This window comes from Hemitrygon akajei, chromosome 8 (assembly GCF_048418815.1).
Source record: "Hemitrygon akajei chromosome 8, sHemAka1.3, whole genome shotgun sequence".
Taxonomy (NCBI): Eukaryota; Metazoa; Chordata; class Chondrichthyes; order Myliobatiformes; family Dasyatidae; genus Hemitrygon; species Hemitrygon akajei.
Window position 1 is genome coordinate 93818113 of NC_133131.1, and position 13148 is coordinate 93831260.

The window sequence follows — 13148 nt, forward strand, 5'->3', positions numbered from 1 at the left end:
GGATATGGAGGCTGGTGGTGTGGTAGGTAAGGACAAGGGAAAGCCCTATCATTGTTACGGGTAGGATATGTAATGAGGGCAGATATCTGGGAAATGGAGGAAATGTGAGTGAGTACATCATTGATGATGATGGAAGGGAAACCCCGTTCTTTGAAAGTACATCTCAGATGTTCTGGAATGGAAAGCCTTACCCTGAGAATAGATGTGGTGGAGGCGGAGAAAGGGAGAGAAGTGAAACAAAATTTTACAAGGGACAGAGTGGAAGAGGCATAGTCAAGATGGCAAGTGAAAGTCAGTGGGTTTGTGAAAGATGTTGGTAGATGGTTTGTCTCTGGAGATTGAGAAAGGAGAGAGGGGTGTCATAAATGGGCCAAGTAAATTTGAGAGCAGAATGGAAGGTAGAACATTGAACAGTACAGCACAGGAACATGCTCATCAGCCCACACAGTTGCTCCAAACCAATTAAATTGGCCATCAAATGGCCAACTAAACTAATCCCTTCTGTCTACACAATGTCCATACCCTTCCATTTCCTTCACATTCATCTGCCTATCTAAATGTCTCTTAAAACACCCTATTGTATCTGGCTCTAACACCATCCCAGACAGCGCATTCCAGGCATCCACCACTTTCTGTAAAAACTTGTCCCTCACATCTTCTTTGAACTTACCCCTTCTCATCTTAAATGTATGCCCTCTGGTATTAGGTATTTTTGCCTACCCTACCTATGCCTCTCAGGAGGAAACAGGAGGTTCACGAGCCAGTCCTCATCAGGGGATCAGAGGTGAAGTGAGTCGGCAATCCTCGCCGTTATCATTTCAGAGGATCTGCCCTGGGACCAGCACGTAAGGGCCATTACAAAGGCAGGGCAGCACCTCTACTTTCTTAGAAGTTGTACACATATGGCGTGTTATCTAAAACTTCGACAAACTTCTATAGATGCGTGGTGTAGAGTACCCGAGTACTCTGACTGGCTTGCGTCATGGCCTGGTATGGAAACACCAATGCCCTTGAACGGGAAAACCTACAAAAAGTAGTGAATACAACCTAGTCCATTACAGGTAAAGTCCTCCTCACCGTTGAGCATATTCACAAGCACTGTTGCAGGAAAGCAGCATCAATAATCCACCCCCCCACCCCCCCCAACAATGAGGCCATACTTTCCTCTCACTGCTGCCTGCCATCAGGAAGAGGAGGTACAGGAATGTCAAATCCCACAGCACCAGGATCAGGAAGTTATTACTCCTCAACAACAGGCTCTTGAACCAGAGGGGATAACGTCACTCACCTTAACACTGAACTTATTCCACAATGCACATCCATTAGATTCAATTTTAAGGACTCTACAACTCATGTCCTCAATATTTATTCCTATTTTTAATTTTTAATTTGCAAAATTTGTCTTTTGCACATTGGTTGTTTGTCTGTCTCTGTTATGTGTTACTTTTCATTGATTCTATTGTGTTTCATTGTACTTACTGTGAATACCCACAAGACTATGAATCTCAGAGTAGTATATAGTGATATATTCATACTGTATGTACTTTGATACTAAATTTATTTTGTACTTTAATGTTTGAAAACTCTTTCCGATCTCCCCTCAGCCTCTGTCGCTCCAGAGAGAACAACCCAAGTTTGTTGAACCTCTTGTTATGCCTACATAATGCACATGCCCTCTAATCCAGGCAGAATCCTGTTAAACCTCTTCTGCAGCTTCTCCAAAGCCTCAACACCCTTTCTATAATGGAGCAACCAGAACTGTATGCAATACTCCAGATGTGGCCTAAACAGAGTTCTATAAAGTCACAACATAACTTCCAGACTTTTGAACTCAATGCCTCAACTAGTAAAGGCACACATGTCATAAGCCTTCTTATCTCCCTATCAACCTGTGTAGCCATTTTTAGGAAGCTATGAAGTTGGACCCCAAGAATCCTCTGCTCATTAACACTTAAAAAACTCCGTCTGCTATTTCTCTGCCAATATCTGCAACTTATCTATATCCGATTGTATTCCATGCCAGCCTTCTATGCTATCCACAACACCAATCTTCATATCATCTGCAAACTTACTAACCCACGCATCTACTTTTTCATCCAGTCTGTTGTCCAAAAAGAAGCAGAAAGTCTTAAGGTCTTCCTGATGGGGGATGGAAATGTATAGGGCAGGGCTGGCCAACCTTTTTCACACACGAGTTCAGATGCACCATACAACTCTTGTACCCTCGTTCAATTCGTGTAAAAATGTTAATATAGACATATTTAGCATTTTTACATGATATATTTATTTAATATAAAAACAAGATAAACATTACTTACCATAATGAGACTTTTGAGTCTGTTTTGATTTTGCCAAGCTTTTAATGTTTGGAGTTATAGATACTGAGAGCAGCAGAGAATTCTTCAAATTTGTATCAGTCAATCGTGACCTCATTTTGTTTTTAATCAATTTCATAGCTGAAAATGCTTGTTCACATCTATGTGTCGTTCCAAAACCGACAGATGTAACTCTGGGCAAATTTTCCTAGTTCTGGAAAATGTTCACAGGGTAATGATCGTCAGAAATTAATCATGTCAGAAGCATTTGGGACTGAGGGAAGCTCATTAAATTTCATGTTCAATAATGAATTTGTTTTCAAGTCAATAAGTTCCATTTGTATGTTACTAGGCACCTTCATGATTTTTTGTTCACTAAGTGAAAATGGGTTTATAAAAGCAAGTATGCAGTCTTAGCAAAGTCACCAAAACAACTTTCAAATGACTCTTGCAATAACTTGAATTTTTCGATATATTTTGTAAAATTGCCATTATCTTCAGCACATTCACTCTGCTCTTTTAAGTGCAGAAACTGACTCAAATCCTCATTTTCTGACTGAGAGGTGATCAGTTTTAACTTCATCTTGAATGCATTGATATCATTTACTAAGCTAGGAAACAATTTGTTCTTGCCCTGGAGTTTCAAATTTAGATCATTGAGATGGCTGGTAACATCAAATAAAAATGCTAAATCAAATAGCCATTTGTTATCACATAAAAGGGCTCTTTCCTCAGGCAGCTCATTTTTCTCTTCAAGAAAATTATGAACAGTATTTTTCAGTTTCCAAAATCTACTCAGACCCTGTCACCTAGAAAACCAACGCACCTCACAATGAGTGATGAGATCGCCATATTTGAAATCTAATATTTCACAATATTCTCCGAATTCTCGTCTGTTTAATCCTCTTGCTCTAATTTTATTCATGCATTTCACAACCAGTAACATAACATGCTGCAAGTTTAAAGTTTTTCCACACAGTGACTCTTGGTGTATAATGCAGTGATATTTTAATAGAGGACAACCTAAAAAGTTTTCAAGCAAAGTTGTTGTCCCAGCGGCTTTGACAACTCTACGTCAGTACAAATGCCGATGAGTTTACTAGAATCTAGTTGTAGATTTTCTAGGCATGTTTTTACTTTGTCAAATATGTCTGATCCTCTTGATTTTCCATGAAGCAACTCAAAACCGCTAAGTTCTTCAAAGATGCTAAAATTATCATCAATTCCTCTTATTAAAATGTTTAACTGGGCTACATCACATATGTTAGCAGATTTGTCAAAAGCTAAAGAAAAGAAAGAACAAGCATGGACAAGGTCTTTCAGTTGTTCAGATACATCATAACAGAGTTCTTCAGTGCTTCTCGTAACTGTTTGTTTTGAAAGAGAAATTTCATCTACTTTCCTTTCGATATTTTTATCACCAAGACATCTTGCAAATATTTGGAGACAAGGCTTAACAATTTCTTCTCCATCAGAGGAAGACTTCTGTTTTTTGGCCAATGCTAAAGCAATTTCGTAGGACACTTATGACATCGCCAAACTTTCACAACTTTTTTTAACAAATATATTTTGTCTCCTTTTGATTTCTTCCCTTTTCCTAATCACATATTCTTTCCGTAACTCAGACCCAAGCATGAGCTTCAGTTTTCCTTCTATTTCAGGCTGATGTTGTGTTTTATAGTGTCTATTAAGATCATGTGAGAAAGTGTTTTCACAAACAATGCACAATCATTTTCCTGACAGACCCGCTATAAATAAGAACTCATTTTCCCACTGTTCACTGAATTCACGCTTACTATCACTTTCTGCTTTTCCTTTGCTTATTTTCTTTTGCACTGTGATGGGTAACTGAATGTAAAAACAAGGCTTAATTTTCGAAGAAGTACAAAACTGCTAATGTTCACAAAGGACGAACAAAGCACAACTCTGTAGCACAAGTTTCAATTGTAAACTGACTGGCAAAAACCTGCCACACACCACTGGTGCAGACACCTGGCACCTCAGGATCAAACAAGTATCAAATGTGTATTGAACAGTTATGGAACAACTGCAGAACAAAAGTTCTTCTTTACTAGTTTGACTCACTGAACATTTTTTTAAAATTGAAAACAGATTAATGTGAAAGAAGATAGCATTCGCCAAAAGATGTGCACCAAATAATAAAATCGCTAAAAATAATTGCTAGGTTTTAGATTTATTCTCAGTAAAACCCATTTCTAGCTCTAAGCTACTTGAATTCCTGTTATAGATTTTTTTTTCTACAAATCAGTTTTTGGTTAATATTTTTTGCATGAGTAGGCTTACTTTTTATTATTATCACTGGGGTGCAATGTGCCACTTCTAGCACATGCGCCATAGGTTGGCCATCCCTGGTATAGGGACTGGATGTCCATAGTGAAAATAAGGCAGTCAAGCATGAAATTGGAAGCTGTTGATGTGGTATAGAAAACATGTCGTGTTACAGACATAGTTGTCATGGATGTGTAATAGACAAACCAAATTTGAAAATGTATCGCTGCTTCTCCATGATCACTGGGTAAAAATCCTAGAATTCCCTATCTAACGGCATGACTATGTTAGATGAAATGCAATCAGAAGTGATACCTACATTCTATAAATGATTCTATTTAAAAACAAATCCTTGGGCAGCCATAAGACATAGGAGCAGAATTAGGCCATTCAGCCCATCGAGTCATCTCTGCCATTTCATCATGGCTGATCTATTTCCTTCTCAACCACATTCTCCTACCTTCTCCCCATAACTTTTCACACATGACTAATCAAGAACCTATCAACCTCCACCTTAAATGCATCCACCAACCTGGCTTCTACAGCCAGCTATGGCAATGAATTCCACTGATTCACTATCCTCTGGCTAAAGAAATTCCTCTTGATCTCTGTTCTGAATGGATGTCCCTCTAATTTGAGGCTGTGCCCTCTAGTCTTAGACTTCCCCAAAAAAAAGGAAATATCCTCTTCACATCCACTCTGTTAAGGCCTTTCAACGTTTGACGTTTCAATTAGATTACCCCCCCCCCCCATTCTTCTAAATTCCAGTGAGTACAGGCCCAGAACCTTCAGTCACTACTCATATGATAACCTTTACATTCCCAGAATCATTCTCATGAACCTCCTCTGAACCCTCTCCAACGTCAACCCAAAACTGCTCACAATACTCCAAGTGAGACCGCTTAGTGCCTTACACTAATGCTAAGGAACTGCAGGGTAAAAAGACCCTGATGGGAGTTATATAGAGACCCCCAAACAGTAGTAAGGGATGTGTTCTACAAGTTACAATGGGAGATAGAAAATGCATGCCAAAAGGGCAAGTTTATAATAGTCATGGTGGATTTCAATATGCAGATAGATTGGAAAAATCAGGTTAGTGCAGGATTCCAAGATGGGGAATTTCTAGAATGCCTATGAGATGGCTTTCTAGAGCACATGGTTGAGCCCTCTAGGGGATCAGCCATTCTGGACTGTGCAATGAACTGGAATTGATTAGCAAGCTTAAGATAAAAGAACCCTTAGGGGCAAGTGATAATACAGGCGTCCCCCCCCCCCTTTTACAAAGGTAGAGCATTCCTATGAAACCTTTTTTAAGCTGAAATGGCTTAAAGCGAAGAACCATTAATTTACATGGGAAAAATTTTCGTAAAAGCGAAAATCCTCTTTGTAATGCGATAACAGGTTACAAATGTAGGTCTTTTGTAAAAACAAAGTGGCGTAAAGTGAACATTCGTAAAGTGGGGGACAGCTGTACAGTCAAATTCACCCTGAAATGTGAGGAGAAGCTAAAGTCAGATGTATCAGTATTACAGTGAAGTAAAGGGAATTACAGAGGCATGAGAGAGGTGTTGGCCAGAATTGATTGGAAAAGAACACAGCAGGGATGACAGCAGAGCAGCAATGGTTGGAATTTCAGGAAGCAATTTCGAAGACACAGAATATATACATCCCAAACAGGAAGAAGTTGTCTAAAGGCAAGATGACACAACCATGGCTAACAAGGGAAGTCAAAACAAACATAAAAGCCAAAGAGAGGGCATATAATTGAGCAAAAATTAGCAGCAAGTTAGAGGATTGGGAAGCTTTTAAAAGCCAACAGAAGGCAACTAAAAAGTCATTAAGAAGGTAAAGATAGAATATGAAAGTAAGCTAGCCAATAATATTAAAGAGGATACCAAAATATGTTCTACGTCCTAGAAGTTTCTTCAGGCACATAAAGCGTAAAAGAGGGAATAGTGGATATCAGACTGCTGGAAAATGATGTTGGAGAGGTAGGAATGGGGGACAATGAAATGGCAGACAAACTGAATAAGTATTTTGCATCAGTCTTCGCTGTGGAAGACACGAGCAGTATGGTAGAAGTTCCAGCTGTCAGGGGTCATGAAGTTACCATTACTAGAGAGAAAGTTCTAGGGAAACTGAAAGTTCAGAAGGTAAATTAGTCACCTGGACCAGATGGTGTACACTCCAGTGTTCAGAAAAAGATGTCTGAAGAGATTGTGAAGGCATTAATAATGATGTTTCAAGGATCACTAGATTCTGAAATGGTTCCAGAAGACTGAAAAACTGCAAATGTCATTCCACTCTTCACGAAGAGAGAAGAAAGGAAACTTTCAGGCTGACCTCTGTGGTTGGGTAGATGTTGGAGTTGATTGTTAGGGATGTGGTTTTGAGGTATTTGGAGACATATGATAAAATAGGCCCTGGTCAGCATGGTTTTCTCAAGGGAAAATCTTGCCTGACAAATATGTTGGAATCCTTTAAAGAAATAGCAAGCAAGATAGACAAAGGAGAATTGGTTGATGTTGTGTACTTGGATTTTCAGAAGGCCTTTGACAAGGTGCCACACAGCAGGCTGCTTAATAAGCTACAAGCCCATGGTATTACAGGAAGAATTCTCGCATGGATAAAGTGGTGGCTGATTGGCAGGAGGCAAAGAGTGGGATTAAAGGGAGCCCATTCTGGCTGGCTGCCAGTGACTAGTGGTGTTCCACAGGGCTCTAAGTTCGGACCGATTCCTTTTATGTTTTATGTCAATGTTTTGGATGAAGGAATTGATGCCTTTGTTGTAAACTTTGCAGATGATATGAAGATAGGTGGAAAGGCAGATAATTTTGAGAAAGCAGAGAGGCTACAGAAGGACTTAACAGATGAGAAGAATGGATAAAGGAATGGCAAACGGAATACAGTGTTGCAAAGTGTATGGTCATGCACTATGGTAGAAAAAATGAAAAGTTTGACTATTTTCTAAATGGAAAGAAATTACAAAAAACTGAGGAATTTGGGAGTCCTTATGCAGGATTCTCTAAAGGTTAATTTGCAGGTTGAGTCTGTGGTGAGAAAGGCAAATGCAATGTTAGCATTTATTTCAAGAGGATTGGAATATAAAAGGGAGGATGTAATGTTGAAACTTTACAAACCACTGGTGAGGCCTCACTTGGAGAATCATGACCACTTTTGGGCTTCTTATCCTAGAAAGGCTGTGCTAAAACTGGAGCGGGTTCAAAGGAGATTCACAGCTATTATTCCAGGATTAAACCGTCTGTCATATGAAGACCATTTGATGGTTCTGGGCCTGTATTCACTGGCATTTAGAAGACTGAAATTGAAACCTATCGAATGGAGAAAGGCCTTGATAGAGTGGATGTGGAAAGGATTTTCCTATGGAGGGAGTGTCTAAGACCAGAGGATACAGACTTAAAATAGAAGGGCGCCCTTTTAGAACAGAGATGAGCAGGAATTTCTTTAGCCAGGGAGTGGTGAATATGCGGAATTTGTTGCCACAAGCAGCTGTGAAGGCCAAGTCTTTATGTATATTTAAAGTAGAGGTTGATAGATTCTTGATTGGTCAGGGCATGAAGGGATATGGGGGGGAAGGCAGGAGACTGGGGCTGAGAGGGAAGATGGATCAGCCATATGAAATGGTGAAGCAGACTCGATAGGCCAAATTGCCTAATTCTGCTCCTACATCTTATGGTCCATGGTATTCTACCTGCCACCCCTTTGCCCATTCTCCTAATCTGTCTAAGTTCTTCAGCAGTCAGTCTGCTTCCTTGGGACTACCACCTATTTTCATATTGTCTGCAAATTTGGCCACAAAGCCATCAATTTCATCATCCAAATCATTGACATATAACGTAAAAAGCAGTTACAACACAAACCCCTGTGGAACACCACTAAGTCACCAGCAGCCAATCTTTAAAGAATCCTTTATTCTCATTCTTTGTCTCCTGACAAAATGCCAATGCTCCATCCATGTTAGTATCTTTCCTGCTATTCCCTGGGTTCTTATCATGTTTTGCAGCCTCATGTACAGCATCTTGTCAAACGCCTTCTGAAAATTCAAGTACACAATTTCTACCAATTCTCCTTTATCTATCCTGCTTGTTATTTCTTAAAAGAATTCCAACCGATTCCAACATCTTCCCATCTATTGAGATCAACCAATAATATCGGGTTGATATTATTGTCCAGCTTACCTCCATAATTCATTTCTCCCCCATTATGGTTTATTTAATTGCCTTTTGTTGGTTTTTACAAATTTCCCAATCCTCTAGCTTCCAACTAATTTTTGCTCTAGTATTTGCCCTCTCATTTGCTTTTATATTGGCTTTGAATTCCCTTGTCAGCTACGGTTATGTCTTCCCGCCTTTAGAACACTTCCTTTTCTTCAGGATGTATCTATCCTGCACCTTCCAAATCACTCCTAGAAACTCCAGCCTTTTTCTAATTATTGAAGCTAACATTTTAAATGTTAATACATTTAATTAATACATTTAAGTCCATTCCAGTGGGATAAAAGTCATGAAATTTGTCACTGCAGTTATTTAAGATCAAAATAACATAATTGTAACAATCATAAGAGTTAGAGTCAGGACCATGGCCAAACACTTCCATGCTTCTTGTAGTACCCATAGACATTAATCGGATTTACTTGTATTAGTTCTGTTGCCTTCTTTGCTTGTGATTCAAACCACTTGTCCTGATGCTTCTGAAATGTCATGAGAGTATCTGGCCCATCACCTGAACGGTAGCATATTGTGAAATCCAATCATACTCTGCAAAAAAAAAGCCCTTCAGATTCACATTCAAACTACCTTCCTTTGACATTCAGCATCTCCCATTATTAAATCCCATATCAATAACCTACAGATAGTGTAATGAAATTTATTCATTATGTACTTCTTTCAAGATTACAAATTGCAAAAGTACATCAAATGTCACAAAAAAACATTTCTCTACTATATATAGAAAGGTTTCTTTATACAATATTGAACTAATGGTTTTGCCAGTTTTACAGAATTGTTTGAATGTTTAGGATTTTATTATTGGAAACCTGTTTATCTTTGAGTAATATGCTGAAATACATACTGTTCCTAAGTAGTATGATGTTATGTTTTTTGGGCTAAAATGGTCTCTTTATTAAACACCGCTACATATAGAAAAAGATACTTAAAGAAAATTATTTCTAACAACAGAAAGAAAATGAAAGATTCAATTCTCTAGTATTTTGTGTTCTTCCTGTTGTGGTACTTGCTAAATTACTCTTTGTGATGGGGCTCATTTTCAATATTGAAGTCTTAATTAGGTTTTGTGGCTTCCTGCATCAGTTCATATAGTTGTCCAATTTGTCCTTCATTAAAGCTTTGCAATTTATTTGGTGTCAGATTGGCTCCATATTGAATCTTCTCCTTTGGATGCTTCGCACTCTCCATAACCTGTGTCTGCAGTATATCTGCATATGCCTGAACAAAGAGAAATCAAAGTGCTGTATTAGGAAGCCATTAAACTGAAAAGTGCCCACTTACCTCACTAGCAATGTTACTTCATCAAACTTGACAAGATTAAAGACATTAAGTAAACAAATGTATCAGAAACAATTTTCTCCTCTGAGATTGTGTTACAGACATACAGTTGTACACCACCAAAATGGGTCACTCAGGCTAATTCTGTAACTCCATGATTCTGTGATAACTATGATGTCTAGCTATGCTAATCCTGTGTGTCCACATTAGGCCCATCCCCGTACTCCTTTTCTATGTTGATCCAAGTACCTTTTGAAAACTAATTATTTCTGTCTCTGCCACTCCCTCTGGAAAATAACTACCATGAAATCACCACCATTTGTATGAAAAACCTGTCCATCAGATTGAAATTATCCTACCTATGCCACTCATCATTTTATGAACCTCCATAAAGTCACCACTAAACCAATTACATTTCAATTAATATAAACCCAGCCCTTCCAAACTTGCCTTTCAGTAAAGCCCTCCATTCCAGATATCCTGTTGAATATCTTGTGCAATCTTTCTAATACAACCACATCCTTCCTGTATTGTGATTACCAAAGCAGTACACATAACTCCCAAGAGCAGCCTTACCAATGTTTGTTTACCTAGCTAACTTGTGCCTGCGGAAGACAGTCAGGTTTACTGTTGAAACATTACTATCAGTATCTGTAAGTATGTGAGTTAAGGCCAAAGGATAGTATGGATAGATCTGATAACCAGTCATAAAGCTTCCGTAGTCAGTTAGCTGCAGCTTGACAACTCTGATAATCAATGTCTCATTTTTGTTATTTCCTGAAAATGAGGAGGGGTGGAGGAGAATACCGACTGTTAAAAAAATTAGAATCTTAAGAGTCATAAAGTAATAGAAAAGTACAGGACAGAAACAGGCTCTTTGGCCCATCTAGTCTGTGCTGAACCATTTAAACTGCTGACTCCCATCCACCTGCACCAGACCATAGCCCTCCATACCCCTCCCATCCATTGAAATCGAGCTCACGTGCACCACTTGCACTGGCAGCTTGTTCCACACCTTCCTGACCCTCTGAGTGAAAAGGTTTTCCCCCATGTTCCCTTTATCTTTCATCTTTCACCCTTGACCCATAACCTCTAGTTGTAGTCTCATCCAACCTCATTTAAAAAGCCTGCTTGCAGTTACCCTTGTACTGGCTGTACCCCTTGACAATAAGTACTCCTGTTTCAGTACTGTTGGGGTGTGCAGCCTACCTGGGGGAAGCGGCAGTGGCCGTGCCTCTGGCACAGAGTCTGGCCCTGTGGCTCAGAAGGGTAGGGAAGGGAAGAGGAAGGCAGTAGTGATAGGGGACTCCATAGTTAGGGGGTCAGACAGGCGATTCTGTGGACGCAGGAAAGAAACTCGGATGGTAGTTTGCCTCCCATGTGCCAGGGTCCGGGATGTTTCAGATTGCGTCCAAGATATCCTGCAGTGGGAGGGAGAACAGCCGGAGGTCATGGTACATATTGGAACAAATGACATAGGTAGGAAAAGGGAAGAGGTACTGAAAAAAGACTACAGGGAGTTAGAAAGGAAGTTGAGAAGCAGGACTGCAAAGGTAGTAATCTTGGGATTACTGCCTGTAACACGCGACAGTGAGAACAGGAATAGGATGAGGTGGAGGATAAATGCATGGCTGAGGGAATAGAGCGGGGGCAGGGATTCAGATTTCTGGATCATTGGGACCTCTTTGGGGGCCGGTGTGACCTGTAGAAAAAGGACGGGTTGCACTTGAATCTCAGGGGGACCAATATCAATAGACAATAGACAATAGGTGCAGAAGTAGACCATTCGGCCCTTCGAGCCTGCACCGCCATTTTGAGATCATGGCTGATCAATTCCTATCAATACCCGGTTGTCCCCATATCCCCATATCCCTTGATTCCCCTATCCATAAGATACCTATCTAGCTCCTTCCTGAAAGCATCCAGAGAATTGGCCTCCACTACCTTCCGAGGCAGTGCATTCCAGACTCCCACAACTCTCTGGGAGAAGAAGTTTTTCCTTAACTCTGTCCTAAATGACCTACCCCTTATTCTCAAACCATGCCCTCTGGTACTGGACTCTCCCAGCATCTGGAACATATTTCCTGCCTCTATCTTGTCCAATCCCTTAATAATCTTATATGTTTCAATCAGATCCCCTCTTAATCTCCTTAATTCCAGCGTGTACAAGCCCAGTCTCTCTAACCTCTCTGCGTAAGACAGTCCAGACATCCCAGGAATTAACCTTGTGAATCTACGCTGCACTTCCTCTACAGCCAGGATGTCCTTCCTTAACCCTGGAGACCAAAACTGTACACAATACTCCAGGTGTGGTCTCACCAGGGCTCTGTACAAATGCAAGAGGATTTCCTTGCTCTTGTACTCAATTCCTTTTGTAATAAAGGCCAACATTCCATTAGCCTTCTTCACTGCCTGCTGCACTTGCTCATTCACCTTCAGTGACTGATGAACAAGGACTCCGAGATCTCTTTGTATTACTCCCTTACCCAACTCTATACTGTTCAGATAATAATCTGCCTTCCTGTTCTTACTCCCAAAGTGGATAACCTCACACTTATTCACATTAAACGCCATCTGCCAAGTATCTGCCCACTCACCCAGCCTATCCAAGTCACCCTGAATTCTCCTAACATCCTCATCACATGTCACACTGCCACCCAGCTTAGTATCATCAGCAAATTTTCTATGCCTTCATCCAAATCGTTAACGTAAATGGTAAACAGCTGTGGTCCCAATACCGAGCCCTGTGGCACCCCACTAGTCACCACCTGCCATTCCGAGAAACACCCATTCACCGCTACCCTTTGCTTTCTATCTGCCAACCAGTTTTCTATCCATGTCAATGCCTTCCCCCCGATGCCCTGAGCTTTGATTTTACCCACCAATCTCCTATGTGGGACCTTATCAAATGCCTTCTGAAAATCGAGGTACTCTACATCCACTGGATCTCCCCCGTCTAACTTCCTGGTTACATCCTCGAAAAACTCCAACAGATTAGTCAAGCATGACTTACCCTTGG

General features: G+C 40.2%; 1 protein-coding gene across 2 annotated transcripts in view; it reads right to left on the bottom strand.

Moving 5' to 3' along the window:
* The window catches only part of sdhaf3 (succinate dehydrogenase complex assembly factor 3), a 158262-nt gene that overhangs the window by 113618 nt on the left and 31496 nt on the right, over window positions 1-13148 (bottom strand). The window contains exon 2 of one of the 2 annotated variants that reach the window (XM_073054189.1): window positions 9478-10069. The exons of the other annotated variant lie outside the window; for it this stretch is intronic. Within the exon in view, the coding sequence (XP_072910290.1) occupies window positions 9905-10069 (165 nt within the window). The 3' untranslated portion in view covers window positions 9478-9904. Of the gene's footprint in view, window positions 1-9477; window positions 10070-13148 lie in introns of those variants that run through there. 2 annotated transcript variants of the gene reach the window in all.